General features: G+C 51.1%; 2 protein-coding genes across 4 annotated transcripts in view; one reads left to right on the top strand and one right to left on the bottom strand.

Annotated features, from left to right (window-relative positions):
* The window catches only part of lnx1 (ligand of numb-protein X 1), a 25,349-nt gene extending 20,102 nt beyond the window's left edge, over positions 1 to 5,247 (top strand). Inside the window, exons 6-10 of one of the 3 annotated variants that reach the window (XM_068592696.1) lie at positions 28 to 165; positions 1,482 to 1,659; positions 2,479 to 2,731; positions 3,292 to 3,450; positions 4,055 to 5,247. In XM_068592696.1, the coding sequence (XP_068448797.1) occupies positions 28 to 165; positions 1,482 to 1,659; positions 2,479 to 2,731; positions 3,292 to 3,450; positions 4,055 to 4,190 (864 nt within the window). In that variant the 3' untranslated portion in view covers positions 4,191 to 5,247. The remainder of the gene's footprint in view (positions 1 to 27; positions 166 to 1,481; positions 1,660 to 2,478; positions 2,732 to 3,291; positions 3,451 to 4,054) is intronic. The other 2 variants (XM_068592695.1, XM_068592693.1) reach the window with 2 other exon arrangements.
* fip1l1a (FIP1 like 1a (S. cerevisiae)) lies at positions 5,016 to 20,657 on the bottom strand. The gene is made up of 14 exons (XM_068592697.1): positions 20,461 to 20,657; positions 20,136 to 20,199; positions 19,162 to 19,217; positions 18,752 to 18,844; positions 18,447 to 18,658; positions 17,874 to 17,953; positions 16,519 to 16,585; positions 16,371 to 16,449; positions 13,337 to 13,382; positions 10,394 to 10,449; positions 9,422 to 9,593; positions 5,897 to 6,034; positions 5,538 to 5,711; positions 5,016 to 5,234 (listed from the first exon to the last, which is right to left on the bottom strand). Exons 1-14 carry the CDS (start codon positions 20,546 to 20,548, stop codon positions 5,144 to 5,146), a joined length of 1,416 nt encoding a protein of 471 aa, XP_068448798.1. The 5' UTR covers positions 20,549 to 20,657; the 3' UTR covers positions 5,016 to 5,143.

Genomic DNA, 20,657 nt, shown 5'->3' with positions numbered 1-20,657 from the left:
CCCTGCTGTGTCTCCACTGTCCTCCAGGCGTCCGAGGAGGGCGTCCACTTCATCGTGTCTCGTCAGATCTGCCTGCCGACGCCGGACGTCCTGCAGGAGGCTCCCCCGTGGGGGATGGACGGCCCTCCCCCGTACTCCCCCGTGGACATCGAGCAGACGCTGCTGGTGAGAAGCCGCCCTGCAGGTCGTGAGCGGCTCACGCATAAACACTCCCTTTCAGGTGCAAATGATCCACGCGGGGATTCTTCCCCCATCAAAGCTGAAGCGCGTCGCTCAAGCGAGCCGAGGATCGTCGCCTCATATCAGCCATCTTTTCTGTTCTGTTCTTTTATTTTCTCATCTTCCATCATCCCGCCTGCAGCTACGGATTTATGGCTCAGTCATGGGAGTGGAAACTGGAAAAAAGGCACTCAAGCAGTATTTCCCAAAATGTTTATTTATTCCTTTAACTCTTTTTTTTTTTTTGCTAAGTCAGAAAAGAAAACATTTCCCACCACCGTTGAAAACCCCTCTTTGGTTTCTTTTCTCTCTGCTTCTCATGAGCGTGAACATATTTTCCGCCCGCCGCCCGGCCGCGTGTTGTGGAGGTGGGCAGCGAGCGCTCGAGGTCACCCGCGTGACCACGAGCGCTCTTCCTCCCGCAAGCGCAGCACCAACGTGTGAACGCAGCCCGTTAGCAAAGCAGCACGTTAGCAAAGCAGCACGTTAGCAAAAGCAGCCCGTTAGCAAAGCAGCACGTTAGCAAAGCAGCACATTAACAAAGCAGCATGTTAGCAAAGCAGCACGTTAGCAAAGCAGCACATTAACAAAGCAGCATGTTAGCAAAGCAGTTTGTTAGAGAAGCAGCGCGTTAGCAAAGCAGCACGTTAGCTAAAGCAGCACGTTAGCTAAAGCAGCGCGTTAGCAAAGCAGCACGTTAGCTAAAGCAGTACTTTAGAGAAGCAGCACGTTAGCAATAGCAGCACGTTAGCAAAAGCAGTACAAGCTCCATCCGCCAGCCTCAATGTGTCCACGTCTTGTTTGTTACCCTCAAACACACTCGTCACAAATATAAATGGCTTTTTTCTCACACACACACACACACACACACACACACACACACACACACACACACACACACACGTAAGGGGCATCTGAGCTGCCTGAAGCTCCGTCCTAATAACAGCCACATATTAAACGTGACTCGCGGGGTAATTCTTAATGATAATAATAATCATACAACCAGGCAGTGCTGTGCGGCCCAAAGCTAATGCTAGCTAGCATCTGTGTTCACAACAAAAACATGTTGGTAATAATTCCCTCTAATATCTGATTGTCCCGATGGAGCTTGAACGCGTCACAACAAAAATCCTCATAACTATTTAACCAGGCAGTGCTGCGCGGCCCAAAGCTAACGCTAACTAGCGCGGGAGCGCGTAGCGGCGAGTCGCTGTGGATCTGTGTGTGTGTGACGACGTGGCCTCGGCCTCCTCCTCCCGCAGGACTCCTGCCAGAAGCCGGCGTGCTACGAGAAGACCGTCACGCTGACCAAGGAGCCGTACGACTCGCTGGGCATGACGGTGGCGGGCGGCATGTCCAGCCGCGGCTGGGACCTGCCCATCTACGTCACCAACGTGGACTCTGACGGGGTGGTGGGGCAGGAGGGCTCCATCCGCAAAGGTACGCGGAGAGAGAGAGAGCGTCATCTTCTTTTGGTGTGTGCAGATAATCACTCATTGTTTGACGGGGAAGCAGAATTAGTTTTTCTTTTGATGAGGTCGTCGTCTGCCGTCGAGCCGGCGACGAGCGCGTCGCGTGTTGCAGACGGCGGGCGGCTGATTGATGAATCCTGTTTCATTATGAAGTGTATTCATCCAGCAGGAAAAGGCGCGGCGGTTCAGCGCGCCGCAAATTGGCTCTCCGACACACACACACACACACACACACACACACACACACACACAAAAACACAACAAACAAACATTAGCGTAGCGCTGCTCGCGACTTCTCGCGCTCCGTTTTGCGGAACGCTTCATTATTATTGCGTGAGATGAAATCAGTCGGCTTTGAAAATTTCAGCGAAACAGCAAATAAACTGGATGCAACGCGGCGGCGATGATGTCGTTTAAATGCTGATCTCAGCATATTCACACAGAGAGAGAGAGAGAGAGAGAGAGAGAGAGAGACTTTGTCCTGGACCCTGCAGTGTTTATACGCAGCAGATGTCTCCGTTTGTGTGCTCGTGAAACACGTTTGTGTATTTTTATAAAACAAGTCCATTCATTTGCATACAGGCTGCCTTCCTCTTCGCCGCGAGGCGTTTTTTTTTAAGCACAGGTGGCGCTCTGTTCCCTCCCCTTTGTGTTGAAGCAGCAGAGGGTGTTGAATATTAAACAGGCGGACGACGAGCAGCCCTGGAAAAGCATTAATCAGAGCAGAGGATGACTTGACTGTCCTCCTCCTCCTCCTCCTCTTCCTCCTCCTCTTCCTCCTCTGCAGGCGACATCCTGCTCAACGTGAACGGCGTGGACCTGACGGGCGTGACGCGCGGCGAGGCCGTGGCCAACCTGAAGAACACCTCCTCCCCCGTCGTGCTGAAGGTCCTGGAGATGCGGCCGCCGGATGACGGCCTGCAGGACTGTGCGCCGCCGCCCTGCCTGCTGCCGCCGCCGCCGCCCGCCGACAGCACCAAGAGCCCGCCGGCCAGCGACGACTACTCGCCGCTGTGGGTGTCGTGGCTGCAGCTGCCCAGGTGAGCCGCCGCGTCAAACCCTTCACGCTCCTTTAATTCAAGCCCGGAGGCATCGACCCCGCCGACCTCCGGCCTGAAGCTCTGACAGCGCCGGCTGGCAGAGACCAGCTCATTATACTTCCTAACTTTACCGCTTCAATATTCATATCGAACTTTTTTCAAAGGAGGAAAACTGATCTTGTTGTAATGTGTTGTGAGGATGAGCGGCGGCGCGCTGATAGCGGTGAACAGTAAAAATGTGTTTCTCTCCCAAACAGAGAATCGATTAAAAGTCAGAACAAAGCTCTCCGAGGGGAGAGAGGCCAGACCGGCAGCTTTAAATACACCACACACACACACACACACACACACACACACACACACACACACACACACACACACACACATATAAATATAAACATACACTATTCTCCTTGTGTCTAATCTGCTGGAGGAAAAGTCACACCATCCTTCAAGAGGCTTTTGTTTTCTGTTCTGCAGTTTATAAGTTTCTAAAGTCTATAAAGTCTATAAAGTTCATGCAGCGTAGAGATTAGCCGGTAATCTCTCTCCTCCTGCAGACACCTCTACTGCTGCAAAGACATCGTCCTGCGGCGCAGCACCTCGGGCAGCCTGGGCTTCAGCATCGTGGGCGGTCAGGAGGAGGTCAACTGCAATCAGTCCTTCTTCATCCGCTCCATCGTGGAGGGCACGCCGGCCTACAACGACGGCCGGATCAGGTACGCGGCGTTGCAAACGCCGTTTTGTATTTGAAGTGGAGAAACGCCAGATCCTGCACTGAACTTTAACTGACTACTGTAAAAGTCGGGTTATACGCCGCTGACTACCTTCAGTGGTTGTTCTCCGCTAGCTCCTGCTAGCCGCTGCTAGCTCGCTGCTGCTGCGTCTCCGCTGCTTGAGTCGGGCGTCTTGCCGGGGCTGGTCCCACTACCTTCGGTGCTTGTCCCCCGCTAGCTACCCGCTAGCTACCCGCTGTAGCCAGCTGGCATTGCTGCTAGCTCTACGCTAGCTCTCCGCTAACTCCCTGACAACCACAGATGGTAGCAGGACAACCAGCCTCGGCTTGACGCCAGACTCGGGCAGCAGCAACAGCAACAGCAGCAGGGAGCTAACAGTGGCTAGGTGGCTACAACGGGGAGCTAGCAGTAGCGCTAGCTGGCTACAGCGGGGGTGCAGTAGCAGCAGCAGGGAGCTAGCAGGAACAACCACCGAAGGGCAGTAGCGGTTTATAACCCGACTTTTACGGTAAACCAACCAGTTAGTTTAGCTAGCTGAAGCAGCGCTAGGCTAGCGGTTGACCGGCGCTCCTCTGTCGGTGTGCAGGTGCGGGGACATCCTGCTGGAGGTGAACGGGACGAGCACCTGGGGGATGACCCACACGGCGCTGGTGCGCCTCCTCAAGGAGCTGCGGGGCAGAATCACCCTGACCATCGTGTCCTGGCCGGGCAGCCTGCTGTAGCGCCGCCCCGGCGACACCTGACACAAGGACCGTGGGAGGCGGAGCCTTTAGCCCCGCCTCGCCGCCCCGAGCTCGCTGTGGGCGGAGCGTAGGATTGAGCTTTCTGTACGGACGGACCGGCGGCCGGACGGCGAGGACTTTGACACCCGGGAGCTCGGAGAGAGGGACGAACATGTAGACTGGACTGTTGCCAGAGGTGCACTCGCCTCCCCGAGGACGCTGAGCGGGGGAGGAGCCGCCGCCGCCGCCGCCGCTTCTGAGCAGGATGTTCCGGCGTTCTCCGTCTTGGAGGTCGCTCTCCGGAGCCGGAGGATCGAGAGGAGACGCGACACCGTTGCCAATTCCAGTAGTTATATATTAGGGTATGCGTTATGAGTTGGACTCACATTTCTTTACTGTAAATGTTGGGTGTCTAAAAAAAAAAAAAAAGAAAAGAAAAAAAAAAGTACTGATCAAGCACTTGTAATACGTTTAGTTTTTTTAGTTTGTTCCATTCTGTTTGTACTGAGGACGCGTTGCCGAGTAGTCGTCTGTGTTGAGGTTGTCTCTTTTGGTTTCAGAAGCATCCAACCACTGGCAATAAAATATATCCAAGAAAAAATACTGGATCGATGTGTTCATAACATGTTATTAAAATATATGTATATTTAATTAGGTGACATTGTGGAGGCCTTACTAATTTTTTTCTTACTTTTAAGAAGAAAACAAACTGACTTGGTTTCTGTCGGTCTGAGCCCGTCTGCTCGCTGTCACGCTTCGGCCTGTGTAGTTTATCTGGCGGTACGTTTTGGTTAAATGATCAATAAAGTCATTTGAAAAAAAGAGTCGTGGGATGAAACTCTTTTAATTCCCTAAAAACTGATGCAACATGAACGTTTTCTGATGAAACGCAGAGCGAGCGGCTCTCGGTGTCGCCTCCTCCTGCTTCCTGTTTCCTCTCAGCCGTGTCCGCTCTAAGCGCTCTGGTCCTCGCCGGCGTCCATCGAGAGCCTCCAGAGCCGGCTGCGCCTCCTCCTGTTCCTCCTCCTCCTCCTGCTGCTGACGCTGAGGACAGAGACGCGACCATGATGACGTCTTTCATTCTGCATGGATTACTGAACGGGACGACTGGGCCCAAGCTGGCAGGAGCCTCCAGGTCTTCATCTGCAGAACGTCACTCAAAGAGACACGCAACGACTACAAAGAGACATAAAACAACTACAAAGAGACTCAAGGGGACCGACAAGGGACGCAAAACTACTACAAAGATACACAAGACTCAAAACAACTGCAAAGATACACAAAAGGACCACAGAGAGACTCAAACGACCACAAAGAGACTCAAACGACCACAAAGAGTGTGTTTACTTCTCCTCTTGGTCAATGGGCGTCGTGTGGTCGATCTCCTCATAGGTCTCGTCGTCGGTCTCCTCGTCCTTCCTGTTTCTTTGAGCCTCGCTCTGAGCGTCGTGCTCCTCGCCGGCGTCCATCGTGAGCCTCCTGAGCCGGCTGCGCCTCCTCCTGCTCCTCCTGCTGCTGACGCTGAGGACAGAGACGCGACGTCATTCTGTTTCCCATGAGCGCTGCGAGCGTGTGCAGGGATGACTGGGCGGGACAAAGCGTCAGCAGCCTCCAGGTCTTCATCTGCAGAATGTCACTCAAAGAGACACAAAACGACAGGAAGAGCTTTGAACATGTGTGTGTCCTGCGTTGTGTCTCTGCTGCACCTGCAGGAGGAGTTCTGCATGTCGTCGTCTCTGGGCCTCCTGTCTCCGTGGCGTTCTCCTCTTTCTCCTCTTTCTCCTCTGTCTCCTCTTTCTCCTCGTTCTCCTCGTTCTCCTTCTCTGGTGAAACCGCGGTTCACTCTGAAAGACATCATGTTTTTTTCTGTTGTACGTTAACTGCTCATGAAACAGGAGGGAAAGAGTTTTGAGAGGCTGAGCCCTTTAAACGCCCCGAGGTCTAAAAGCTACTGGACAGACGATCCCACGGAGAGCATCCTCTTGATTATAGTCGTCCAAATATGTTCAGACAATCAAAACGACCACAAAGAGACTCAAAACGACCACAAAGAGACTCAGGAGACTCAAAACGACCACAAAGAGACTTAAAATGACCACGAAGAGACTTAAAACGACCACAAAGAGACTTAAAACGACTACAAAGAGACTTAAAATGACTACAAAGAGACTCAGGAGACTCAAAACAACCACAAAGAGACTTAAAATGACCACGAAGAGACTTAAAACGACCGCAAAGAGACTTAAAATGACCACAAAGAGACTCAGGAGACTCAAAACAACCACAAAGAGATTTAAAGCGACCACAAAGAGACTTAAAATGACCACAAAGAGACTTCAATTGACCACAAAGAGACTTAAAACGACCACAAAGAGACCTTAAATGACCACAAAGAGACTGAAAATGACCACAAAGAGACCTTAAATGACCACAAAGAGACTGAAAATGACCACAAAGAGACCTTAAATGACCACAAAGAGACTCAGGAGACTCAAAACGACCACAAAGAGTTTTCTGCTCGGCTGGTCGTTACACAACACGGGGACACTCTGAGTACAGACGGTTGAAGAGAGCACCTGAACGCACCTCGAGTGTCTTCTCCACATTTACATCTCCACCGCGGCACAAAGTGATCGCCCTGACCTTCAGCTCAGCCTCCTGCTGAACAACGTGACTTAAAAAACCTCATCCAGCTCCAACGACTTCACAGGGACAGTAGTGATGAGAGAGAGAGAGAGAGAGAGAGAGAGAGAGAGAGAGAGAGAGAGAGAGAGAGAGAGAGAGGGAGAGAGAGAGAGAGAGAGAGAGAGAGAGAGAGAGAGAGAGAGAGAGAGAGAGAGAGAGAGAGAGAGCTTCAGGGCCAGAGACGTTGTGTAAAGTGGAACAGATTCAATATTTGGAGACTCGAGGCTCAAATCTCTACATTTGTTCTTCTGCTCAGAGCCGAGAGCTTCAACAGCAGCAGGAGCTTCACATGGAGGAGAGAGAGAGAGAGAGGGAGAGAGAGAGAGAGAGAGAGAGAGAGAGAGAGAGCTGATTCACATTTTGGGGTTTTATTCTCCAGGGGTGGGACAGTTTTATGAAACCCAGCTTCCCTCCGGCTGCACGGCCTGCTGTTCCTGCTCTGTGGTGATCAGGCGTTACATGAACACATGACAGACAATCAAGATGGAGATTCTACTAAATGAGAGCTGGTTCGGTAACTCGGACACGTCCCATGATGCATTGTGTCTGAACGCAGATCGTCTAAACGTGCGTCAGACGCATGTGAACACAACGAGGTGATGAAGGACTGAGTCGAGCTTCCTCTTCAAAATGACTACAAAGAGACACAAAACGACGACAAAGAGACACAAAACAACCGCAAAGTCTCAAATTGACTCGACCGCGATGAGAGATATTATTACTGCAGAAGCGCGAGTGCAAAATTGAACTAAATTTGTCGCTTTGTGTCAATTTAAACCTGCAAAAAGGAACAAAAGGTAAAAGCTTCTCCTCACAGAACAGAGGCAGCGACGCTGCATGTTTACTACAGGAAGGCAGGAAGAGGAGGAAGAGGAGGAAGAGGAGGAACCAGGCCGTTTGGACCGGAAACACAAGCCGGCGCTGCAGGAGGCCGGACCCACGAGCACGGAACAAGAGGACCTCCGTCGTGCTCTGACGCCAGCAGAACCGGACTGCTCAACACTCGTTTGGTTCTGTTGCATCACTCCTCAGTCATCACTTCCTGTTCTCGCTCAGCTTGAACTCTTCGCTAACGTGGAGATATTTGCGCCCCGCCGGCGTTTCCTAATGGAGCCTTTTAGGCCGCGTTTAAGCAGCGAGACAATTATCCTTTTAATTCCCCCGTCACACCGAGCTCCTCCGCTCCATTATCTCCCAGATGAAACGCGCTAATGCGCGCGGGCCGGCGCGCAAGCTAACCGCAGGCGGTTTCAATTAAAGGCACCTTTCTCTTGGCGGCGCGCGGACGCCGTTTATCAACCCGGAGACGGGGATCCGAAAACGAATAGTTCACGTCAGAGAGGCAGAGAATAACGTATTCAAAGTGCGTGAAACTCCCAAAAATGTGTTTCAGAGACGCTTTGGTGTCAACGTGCACCTCAGAGATCAGAGCATCTGTTCACATGAAGCATCCGTCTAAAAATAGCCTGCGAGCAGAGTCATAAATCAATGTAACACAAAACACATAACCTGTACATGTGAGCGTGTGTGTGTGTGTGTGTGTGTGTGTGTGTGTGTGTGTGTGTGTGTGTGTGTGTGTGTGTGTGTGTGTGATCACGTGACCAGAATGGAGGGCGACACGTCGACCTGAGTGTGAGCATCACGCGACAGGAATAGAACAAATCTATCGGTCCGATGAGTATCTGATCTCCTGAGCGTTCGCTGTGTGTGTGTGTGTGTGTGTGTGTGTGTGTGTGTGTGTCGGCCGGCTGCGTCCTCACTTCCCTCGTTTGACCCGCAGGACTTTTCCACTTCATTGTCGTCAACAACGTCGCAGCTTTCAACACAACGTCAGCCGGGCTGAACCGTTGGAAACATCCCGACTTCTGATCTGAGGTCAGCGTCCGGGTCGGTGACGCCCAACGGGTCAGAACACGATGCACTCGGACGTTCCCGCGAACTACACCAGACAAAAATGTGTGTTATAAATATACGTTTAACACCACAGCGCTACGAGGTCGATGCTGTGAAACCACGGCTTCAATTTAGGCAACAAAGCTACTCGGTCCTGGTTAGAAAGAAGATTAGGTTTGTGTAACGCAACGCTACATCGTGAGGCAACATCGGAACGCAGCATCGCAATGCAACAACACAACACATCGCAACACATCGCCCTCTCCTCCCGTCTCACCTGGCGAACAGACGTTTCCTCATCCGCTTCTTTCTTCTGTTCTTGGCTTTCCTTTGAAGCTTCCCATCACTCAAAAAGCAAATCTCATGTACGTGTGTGTGTGTGTGTGTGTGTGTGTGTGTGTGTGTGTGTGTGTGTGTGTGTGTGTGTGTGTGTGTGCGTGTGTGATAAGGAGGGAGCAACATATTGAAGGAGATGAAAACAGACTGGGTGTCTGGATCAGAACCAACGCACTACATTATATGATGTATTCTGTCGATCCAGAAGGCCACAGCTGCTCTGCAGACGCTGCAGAGGGAAGTGAGTCTGATGTTGGATCCACGCGGTCCACCAGGGACGACCTTCAGCAAACTGACCTTCAGACGCCGGGACTCACCTGTGTGAGGAGGAGCGCCGTCGGCCGTCTCTCCTTCTGGCGTTTTGTCGGGCCCGGACCCTCTCTCCGGCCGGGTGGCGGTCTCGGCGTTCCTGCCGGGTGACGGGCTCCCGGTTCGCGGCGGCGTCCGCCCGGCCGGCGTCTGATGCCACGCCCTCTGAGGATGATGCACCTGACAGGAAGCAAACGCAGCAGCGTCCATGTTCATGCCCTGGATGCAGCAGCTGCACCGCTCTGAGTTTAGGACATGAACTCTGATGGCTACCAGGTACCGAAAATAAAATATGGATAAAAAGACTTCCTAAAAATAATCACAGCCTTCAAAAGGCTCTAAATGTAGATCAATCCGTCTGGAAGACGTTCAGAGCCAAATCCCATCATCGCGCTGAATGAAACGTGTTTTCAGTCCAGAGCTGGAGATTCACGGAACTTACTGGAGGAGCCGGAAAACCGAGAAGCTTCAATCCTGATGGATCGTCTGCGTCTAAAAGCCACGATGCAGCCGGGAGGCTACATGGTGAGGCTACACGGTGAGGCTACACGGTGAGGCTACACGGTGAGGCTACACGGTGACGCTACACGGTGAGGCTACACGGTGAGGCTACACGGTGAGGCTACACGGTGAGGCTACACGGTGAGGCTACATGGTGACGCTACACGGTGAGGCTACACGGTGAGGCTACACGGTGAGGCTACATGGTGAGGCTACACGGTGAGGCTACACGGTGACGCTACACGGTGAGGCTACACGGTGAGGCTACACGGTGACGCTACACGGTGAGGCTACACGGTGAGGCTACACGGTGAGGCTACACGGTGATGCTACACGGTGACGCTACACGGTGACGCTACACGGTGACGCTACACGGTGACGCTACACGGTGATGCTACACGGTGAGGCTACGTGGTGAGGCTACATGGTGAGGCTACATAGTGACGCTGCACTCTGTGCTTGTGGAAGTAGACGATCACCTCGTGAGCGCTGGTCCAGAGGAGTTGAAGGTTCCTCGAGGCCTTGAGAGCGTCCGCTGCAGAGAACAACAACAACAACAACAACAACAACAACAACAACAACAACAACGTTAATACACCGTGGAGTCACACGTCGAAGCCTCTACAAGCAGCGCACATCCATGAGGAGTGAACCCTCCACAGTCTCTCTGCATGTAGATTCCTGGCAGACGTTCATCGGTGTCGATGAGGAAGGAAACAGATCGAATGAATGAAAACAAGGAATGTTCTTGATGATCAAAGCACAGCGGAGAGGGTTTGAAGTGCCGCGCGTTCGCCAGAGCCACGAGGAAGACGTGCAGGACGTTCTGCTGCTACTATCCTGACCCTCCATCCTTTGACCCCTTGACCTCTTGACCTCTTGACCCCTTGACCTCTTGACCTCTTGACCCCTGCACGCGGCCTGGACCGACGCCATCCTCCAACTGAAAGCTTCCGAGTGAGCAGAAGGTGTGTGAAGCTCAGCCAACGTGCCGTACTGAGCGGGTCCAATCATTGGCGGCGCTCCGTCAGCACGGACCCGGCCAGCTTTCCTCTCTCTCTCTCTCTCTCTCTCTCTCTCTTTCTCTCTCTCTCTCTCTCTCTGCTGTTATCGATGCTGCTGGAGCGCAGCGGCGCTGGAGAGGCTCTTTGTGATTGGAGGAGCTGCCGGCCGGCGGGGAAACACGACACCTGAGCGGCGAGCCGGCCTGCTCACCGCCGACGGGCCGGACGATGTGCAGGCGTCTGCAGCAACGGGCTGGAGGAGTTAGCGGGCGGAGTTAGCGGGCGTCCTCACGCCCGGAGGCCCGGTTGTCTTCACGGCTCCATCAGTAACCTCATCAAAGGGATCATCAGGTCGCCGGGTCAAGGACGAGTGTTCGGACACGCCAATGAACTGTTTGTGTCTCGTTGTGTACTTTCAAACCGCCTTGACTCCTCTCTAGAGGCTGGCGTTCAGCACTTCCTGTGTGTCTGGAGCCAAATGCAATTATTTCCCCTTGAACCTTTTGGACGCAGGAGCCGGAGCGATGTTGGCTTGTGATTCAAACATCTTGTGTTTTCTCTGGTTGGACTCGATGATTCCATTTTTATTTTTGGACTGAAAACAAACAGACATTTTATTTCTGTTGCTTTCTGTTCATTTGCTGCAAAAAACAACAACAACAACAACAAAATGGCGACGGGACGTCTTTCCAAGATGGCATCGAGCAAAATCAGCTTTAAAACGTTAGTCAACAAACCAACTCTCTCTCTCTCTCTCTCTCTCTCTCTCTCTCTCTCTCTCTCTCTCTCTCTCTCTCTTTCTCTCTCTCTCTCTCTCTCTCTCTCTCTCTCTCTCTCTCTCTCTCTCTCTCTTTCTCTCTCTCTCTCTCTCTCTCTCTCTCTCCTTCTCTCTGTCTCTGTCCCTTCATCATCATCATCCCTTCTCTCTCTCGCTCTGTCTGTCTCTCCCTCCCCTATCTCTCTCTCTCTCTGTCCCTTCATCATCATCATCATCTCTTTTCTCATCCCTTCTCTCTCTCTCTGTCTCTTCCTCCCCCTCTTCTCCCTCTCTCTCTCTCCGTGAGTCCCTGCGTTCTCTCTCTCCGTCCTAAAGGATGTTTTTCTTCACATCTCGCTCCATCCGCCAAAATCCTCTCATCCTTCAGGGACTAACTGTTCCTGTGAACTCTGCCAGCCGTCTCCCCCGAACGCTCCATGAATCATTTCCTTTTTAAACTTTTCTCTGACACACACACACACACACACACACACACACACACACACACACTCGCTCCTCCCTCGGGGATATTAGGAGCAGCAGGTACTCTTGGCTCCCCGCATGGCGTTGCGGGGCCGGAGGCCTCGAGGCCCTCGGCTCCACGTTTAGCTGTTTGAACGAGTCTTCTCAACCCGAGCGCCGCTTTAAACGGAGATAAGCGGCACCGCGCCGCCGCCGGGACCCAGTCTGAAGCTACGTTTGTGAAAATGAAAAGAGAAATGGAATCACGGAGGGAAAGAAAAGCAGTCGAACCGGAGAAAAGCTGTTTGTTTAATCACGAGCCAACAAGGCTCCGTGAACAACCGACACAAACACAGGAAGAGTTGGATGTTTAGAGGCCGATTAAAGGTTCAGCTTGTAGTTTGAGGCGCTGGCTTCAGGTCCAGTTAGAGGCGCTGCGTTCAGGGTCCAGTTAGAGGCGCTGCGTTCAGGTCCAGTTAGAGGCGCTGCGTTCAGGGTCCAGTTAGAGGCGCTGCGTTCAGGGTCCAGTTGGAGGCGCTGCGTTCAGGTCCAGTTGGAGGCGCTGCGTTCAGGGTCCAGTTGGAGGTGCTGCGTTCAGGGTCCAGTTGTGAGTCCAAGCAGGAGCGTAAATCAGAGCCGAGACGTGGGAGTGTGTTTGCAGACGGGTCGTGACCCGGCAGCGGGGGAGGGGAGGCCTTGGCGGCTGATGAACAGACACAAACAAGGTCGCCGTCTTCTCGTCTTCTGCCTTATTTGGCCATCGGTCCGGCCGCAGAGCGCCGCGGCGCCGTCTGATCCGGCTCAGGCTGACGGCTCGGCCTTCGCCGTCACACCGGAGCCGCCGGGCCGGACCCCACAGCCTCGGTGAAGTCGGACACACGCTGGCTTGAGGATTCGAGTTTCTCAGGTCGCCATCTTGTTTTTTTTGCAACGTCTCTGGTGTCGACCTGTCAATCACCTCGTAGCCCCGCCCCTAATGCATCCCCTGCTTTACGGTCTGTTTGACTCTAAATGACCATAATTTACTACTATTATATACTTCTATACAACCAGAGGAGAATGCAGCTTTAACACATGAAGCATAGACTTCTATACAACCAGAGGAGAATGCAGCTTTAACACATGAAGCATAGACTTCTATACAACCACAGACAAAACCAGAAGACCTGGTACAGATTATTATTATTAAATGTACTCACCTGTCCACGAGATGGGAGGAAGAAACCGTTTCTTGGGAACGGAAAACTGCGAGTAAAAAAAAAGAGACATGATGAGTGAGTCACGTTGCATAAACATGAGGGTTGCCAGGTTTGATTTTTTGAGAAATTGAAAACCAATTCTTAGTTTTAACATATTAAAATGAGGGGCAATAACATGCAGCCCATGATACATAACGCATTAGCGATATTTCAATGTTCCATCACTGAATGTTCAATCGATTGCCTCTCACTGTTCTCAAAACGCCAAAGACGAATGCATCCTGGACGCCAGGTCGATATATAAGGAGACACATGAAGTGTGAGACGTGTGTCAGCGTTAACAACGTGGAACAAAAACCAGGAACGCATCCCCAGCAGTGTGACCTCATAACTCTCTGCTGCTCCTCTTAAAGACATGAGATCATCCTCAAAATGTCACCGCTGCTAACGTCTCCTCCGCCGATAAAACGCTCGCCTGCACAGCTAATGGTCCACTTGTAATAATGCTACAAGCTCTACGTGACCGAGCAACACAATCAGTTCAGAATCGCACACTTAGTGTGCACCGAGTACACGCACACGCACACACACACACACACACACACTCGCACACACACACACTCGGCTAGAAGAGATTCCTTTGAAGAGGCAAAAACACACATTCACATCTGGATGCCATCCCGTTCTTTTTTGCCATAAAGACCCCTAACGTGAGAGCGGCTCGGGGCAGTTTTCAATAGCACGCACGCACACACACACACACACACACACACACACACACACACACACACACACACACACACACACACACACACACACGCACGCACGCACGACACACACACACACACACACACACACACACACACACACACACACACACACACACACGCACTATAAATGGTTGAAACAGGAGAAAGAATAATAAGAGCTGTCGGGAGTTCAAGCCCGCTTTGTCAGTGAAATGTAGAACATCTTCCTTCCTTTTGCAAATACGAGTCCCAGTGAGCAGCGAGGACGATGAAGAGCGACCCGGCAAAGGCCTTTGATACTTCAGACACCTGGGACCCCCCGAGGGGAGACACACACACACACACACACACACACACACACACACACACAGAGAAAGGCCTCAGGTGTCGCGCTGGGGGGATTCAGGCGATTTGCTTCCAGAAAACAAAGCGGAAGACGACGTGCTACGTGCATAAAGGATCCACAGCAGATAGATCAAAGTCACTGGGAAGGAACTCGTTATGAGACCCGGGACGCTGGAGGGAAAGGGGGGCACAGGAGAACCAGAACCAGAACCAGGACCGCGCTTAGTGAAAATCAGAGCTTTTCTAAATGGAGTCTGGCAGCTGCAGATCTTTACGACGCTATCCGCGGGGGTCGCACCGAATCAACGAACAAAAGTAAAGTCATTTGCACGAGATGAATACTAGATTTATGATTGTTGAAAAGTGATTCTCCTGCGTGCACGGTGCATCCACCAGCTCGTGCACACGCATGCCCCTCAGCCCAGCAGCGAGTGAGTAATGGCTGCTACCTGCGGCGCTGTGGAGAGAGTGTTTGATGAGGCCTTGGCAGCGTCTGGGAGCGCTAATGGCTGAGGGCTAATCGCTGCAGATTGTGCTAGCGCGGCGCTTCTCTCTCTCCCGCGCTAATGCTTCACAGAGCTGCGGGCCGGAGGGTTAGCGATGCAGCTGACGGTTCACATCGAGCCGCCTGCTGCACTGTTGTCCCGTCATGGCCGCCGCCGCCGCCGCCTGCAGAGCAGAGCCACCAGCTGCTAACCTCCAGAAATCAATACCGGCTGCAGACTTGTGATGTGATTAAAACGATGACAAAGCCTTCATCTTATTTGTGTTTCACAGCCACGACCAGGAACTTTCATGTGGTGTTGGTTCTGGCGCCCCCTGTGGACTAAAGAGGTAGTGCCTCTGAGCACCAGGGTCCCTTTAGAAAACCTCTAATTTTACTGCAGCGTGGTCTAGAAGACCAGGACTACACTGAGACTAGAGAGGACCAGGACTACACTGAGACTAGAGAGGACCAGGACTACACTGAGACTACAGAGGACCAGGACTACACTGAGACTACAGAGGACCAGGACTACACTGAGACTACAGAGGACCAGGACTACACTGAGACTATAGAGGACCAGGACTACACTGAGACTACAGAGGACCAGGACTACACTGAGACTACAGAGGACCAGGTTAGACTCCCTCATGGGTCTGTTCAGCACTCTCCTGGTCCCTCTCTGTTCCAGCTCTTTCTGTTTCATGCCTCGTGTTATTTTTAGCATCTTCACACATTTGCATCACAAAAGCCGGCCGGGCCTATAACTTACAGAAAGGGGGCGTGGCTCAGATAAAAGCCCGTGAACACACTTCAAAGCCGGAGTCCGCGGTTCAAAGCGGCCGTCGGCCGGATGTTTGATATTTTGTTAGCGTTAGCGGCTCTGGCGCGCGTTCAGCGGCCGAACGGCCTCACATGAGGAGACGAGAGGTTCTGGAAGCAGAAGCTTCTATTCTGGAACCTTTGAAGATCAGATCCATGTGCAGCTCTTCCTCTGATCCACCGCAGAGACCGAGAGGAAGTCTGAGGAGGACACCTGGACGGCAACACACACACACACACACCTGGCTGCAGGGAGACACACACACACACACACACACACACTGCTCTGTCCTTCCAGCGCCACAGGATTATTTATTATCACAGGACTTCACCAACACGGTCAGATCTATTCGTCCTTGGTGCAGCTGCGGCCCCCATCGGCCCCCATCGGCCCCTATCGGCCCCCAGCGGCCTCCATCGGCTCCCATAGGCCCCCATCGGCCCCTATCAGCCCCCATAGGCCCCCATCGGCCCCCATCGGCCCCCATCAGCCCCCACCGCCCTCCATCGGCCCCCAGCGGCCCCCGTTGGCCTCCATCGGCCCCCAGTGGCCCCTCAACATCCACAGAGAGAGCCCGTTGGTGCCTCCGCCCTCACACGAGGCTTCACCTTCAGCTGCAGAACATTCACTCACGTGCAGGAGGGACGAAGGCAAAGAGACCTGAAGACGGAGGATTCAGAGGAGAGCCGTCCGTCTCCGGGGACAAGTCCACCTGCAGGGAAGCAGGTATTAATAGCTGCTCACACACACACACACACACACACACACACACTCGCTCTACCTGAGAGTAGTTGAGGATCCGGAGGCCTTCCTTTGCATCCATCACAGCAGGAGGATCAATCGGCCATCTGGTGATCAGGTCACATGACAAATTATTACACAGTGTCCAAAAATAGCAGATCTTTTTTTTAAATATATATTCACTTTCTGATGTGCACTTATGTAAAAACATTATTTTTTAACATTTAAAACGGGACGTTGTCCTAATCTCAGTCCCCTCAACTCCATTAACGCATTAAAGCTCCTTATCTGGGTCATCTCCACAAAACAGCCTCACACACACACACACACACACACACACACACAGATGGGACAATAACCTCTTTCTGTCACTAGGACTTAGTCAGCAGCAGAGAGGAAACATGCAGGAGGAGAGAAAGAACAACGACTTCATCTACTGGAGAAAAGCTCCGAGCTGAATGTCTCCTCTGCTGCCTGACACACACACCAGGAAACAAGCAGCACAGTAGCTTTGTGGGGGGAGGACACACACACACACACACACACACACACACACATACACACACACACACACACACACACACACACACACACACACAAATTGCAGATCAACAAATAAAAAAAGGTCTTTAAGCGAGCGTGAGACGTCCGCGCTACCAGAGCCTCATTCAATGCATCAATGTGTGTGTGTGTGTGTGTGTGTGTGTGTGTGTGTGTGTGTGTGTGTTGCATGCTCAGCCAGCTTCTGCCACTCAGAATCTGGCTGATGCACGACGTCACGCAGCGCTCAGACCAGCGTGACCTCTTGACCTCTACAGAGGGCGACGCACTGACAGGGAGTGAGGAGTTAGGGAGTGAGGATAGGGAGTGAGGAGGCAGGGAGTGAGGATAGGGAGTGAGGATAGAGAGTGAGGATAGGGAGTGAGGATAGGGAGTGAGGATAGAGAGTGAGGATAGGGAGTGAGGATAGGGAGTGAGGATAGGGAGTGAGGATAGGGAGTACAGTCGTGCCTTCAAAGCTTCAGTTTCCGACTCCTAAACGCAGCGATGGTTCATATTTTAATCTGTAATCTGCGATATTTCACTGTAGCTGAGTTGAATTCTCAAACAGGATGAAATGATGATGATGATGATGATGATGAGACACGGGGGAAGCATGTGCACAGACTGTGAAGCCCTCTGAGGATAACGTGTGACGAATTGAGTTTAATTGAATAATAAATATGAACGTGTCAAATGATGTCATGAAACGGCTCCTCCAGCCTGAAGCTGAAGCTGAAGCTGAAGCTGAAGCTGAGCCTCCAGCAGGCGTCTCCGCTCCCTCGACACTCGGCTACGACGCTAACGTGCTGAGCTCGTCTTCATCACAGAGACGCGATGGCAGCTGCCACCAACCTGAAGTCTGCTGCACACGAGCTGCTGGAGGAAGCCGGACAGGAGGAGTTCTCTCTGTGAGCAGAGCGCCTCTTCTGGAGCTGAGGGGAACAACAACAACAACAACAACGTTACCTTTAGCTGACGCTTTGATCCAAAGTGACTTACAGTCAGAGCATTCAACCACCAGAACAAACTCAGAGCAACAAGAACCAGAAAATACAATTTATTCAAGAAAATTTAACTACTAAGATGCTACTGAGGTGCTACTAAGATGCTACTAAGATGCTACTGAGATGCTACTGAGATGCTACTGAGATGCTACTGAGATGCTACTAAGATGCTACTGAGATGCTACTAAGATGCTACTGAGATGCTACTGAGATGCTACTGAGATGCTACTGAGATGCTACTAAGATGCTACTGAGATGCTACTAAGATGCTACTAAGATGCTACTGAGGTGCTACTGAGATGCTACTGAGGTGCTACTAAGATGCTACTGAGGTGCTACTAAGATGCTACTGAGGTGCTACTAAGATGCTACTGAGGTGCTACTAAGATGCTACTGAGGTGCTACTGAGGTCTTCACTGACTTCTTCCTCACAGATGAAACCCGCAGCAGCAGCAGCAGCATCAGCTGTGGCTCCTGTCCGGCGTCCTCGTGGTTCGGATCCCGCTGAGCGGTCTCTCACGGTGGGGACGCTCAGCCTGGTCTTGGCGGCTCGCAGCTCCCTCTGCTTCTTGCAGTAGTCGACCCAGCTGGCTTCGTTGAAGCCGAAGTTGAAGAAGTCGGAGAGGCGGGCGCCTGAAGCGACAATGAGCGACAATGAGCGACAATGAGCGACACGTTTGCACCGTGGAAACAAAACCCCTGAAGGCTCAGACACAAACTCCGTACCGACTTTCCTCCAGGGCTTCTCTCGGGCGCCGTCCTGAAGGTTCACGTCTCTTTGTCTTCGTCGCTTCTTCGTCGTGGAGACTCGACCTCCAACTTTAGTGTGAGAGCATTATTCACTCAGGAGGCATTCAACTGGCGACCATGTAACCAGTGACATGTTAATGTACATCCTCTGTATTAAATGATCTGTTTGAACTTTTATTTTAGGCTGAATGTTCATCAGTTCTTTCCCCAATGAGTCCCTGGTGTGTTCTGGGATGTTTTGTCCTCTTATAAGACGCTGTGAAGGCCAGTTAATGTGCAGAAAGAAAGAAAAAGAATAATGTAGAATAAGAGAAAAAGGTTGTATCTGTAGTGTGTGTGTGTGTGTGTGTGTGTGTGTGTGTTTTGACCACCAGGGTCTGGCTTACGGATCGCATGGGCCCGTCCATCATTAGTGGTCACCTGCACAGGTGAGCGGCCAGAGCTGCAGGAACAAGAGCAACCCGGTCGCCTTCATCATCATCATCATCATCATCATCATCATCATCATCATCATCATCATCACACCAATTTAAAACACTAAGAAAAATGGTTTGTTGGCGGCGGAGCGCTAATAACCTCTTTCTCAAAATGCACCTTCTGTATGCAAGACTATAATATATCACACACACACACACACACACACACACACACACACACACACACACACACACGCACACACACACACACACACACACACACACACACACAAATAAATAAAAATGAACCACAGAGGAATATCTCAGAGCTACATTTTGACAGAAGTGGGTTCTTGATAAATGGCGCCGCGTTCATATTTTTTTTTACCCGACGGGCAAAACGAACACTGTGAGAGGCGGGAAAATATAAATAAATCAAAAATGCAATCTTGTTTTTGTCAGAAGATGGAAAGTAAACAGTTGAATTCCATCAGGGTCGCACATACAAGGTGTGTGGTGTGGATGTGTTAATGAGACTGGAGCTATTTTTAGCGCTCACACTTTTCCTGTCAAGACCAGTTTCAGACCAACGGGCTCGAAGATCCTTCACACGTCATTATAACAGGAAAACATCTTTTTTTATTGAGGTGGTTTATGTTTTGTTGAAGAAAAAAAACATCTTAGCTTCATGAAAACACTCGTCAGTAACTGGTTTGTTGAGGCGGCTTGTTATTGTCTAAAAAAGAACCAAATTTTTTTTTTAAAATACATAGGCAAAGGATTAGAAGTACGCAGTAGCAGAAAATGAAGATACTCAAGTAAAGAGGAAGTATATCCAATATTTTAGGCTACTGAAGTATTTATGTAAATGTACAATGTTATGATACAGGGGGCTCGCGTACACAGAGTACACAGAGTACACACAGTACACACAGTACACACACCTGGACGGGGTTTGAACCTCCTCTTTGTTCACCTTCTCATCTTCCATCTTCATGTCGAAAATCACTGAAACACACACACACACACAAACACACACACCCACACACAATGGCTCAACATTGATTAACTTTAAAATACTCTTAAATAAAATGTACTTGTTTGTGATTCTATGATAATATAACACTTTTAAAGAACTTCCTTGAGTGACATTTTCCATTTTGAGCTGTCTAACAGGTATTTCTACCGTTAAAATTAATTTGTCTTTTGGTTTTAACATATTAACTTGAAATAATCAACTTAACTAACGGTTTGCTTGTTTGAACTTACACTGGTACATTTTCCCCTCCTCGTCTTCTTCGGTGGCGACTTCAGAGTCTGACTCCGACGAAGACAATTTAACAAGGATTTTTTTCATTTTGTTTTAGACACAAGAATTAATCAAATTAAACTAATAATAATAACAATGTCCTCCCGTTCATTCGTGCCAGCCTGGTTAATGGTCAGGAAACCACTGCTTTCACCAA

This window comes from Clinocottus analis, unplaced genomic scaffold (assembly GCF_023055335.1).
Source record: "Clinocottus analis isolate CAN_PGR_092001 unplaced genomic scaffold, fCliAna1.0.p SCAF_28, whole genome shotgun sequence".
NCBI lineage: Eukaryota > Metazoa > Chordata > Actinopteri > Perciformes > Cottidae > Clinocottus > Clinocottus analis.
Note: the sequence above shows the minus strand (reverse complement) of the source record. Positions and strands in the feature narration are given on the sequence as shown.

Coding starts and splice junctions, on each gene's coding strand:
- fip1l1a (XM_068592697.1), bottom strand. CDS start 20,548: ATGAAAAAAATCCTTGTTAAATTGTCTTCGTCGGAGTCAGACTCTGAA. Junction 18,659..18,751: donor GAAGCCCTGGAGGAAAGTCG/GTACGGAGTTTG, acceptor TTGTCGCTTCAG/GCGCCCGCCTCTCCGACTTC. Junction 17,954..18,446: donor GTTTCATCTGTGAGGAAGAA/GTCAGTGAAGAC, acceptor TGTTCCCCTCAG/CTCCAGAAGAGGCGCTCTGC.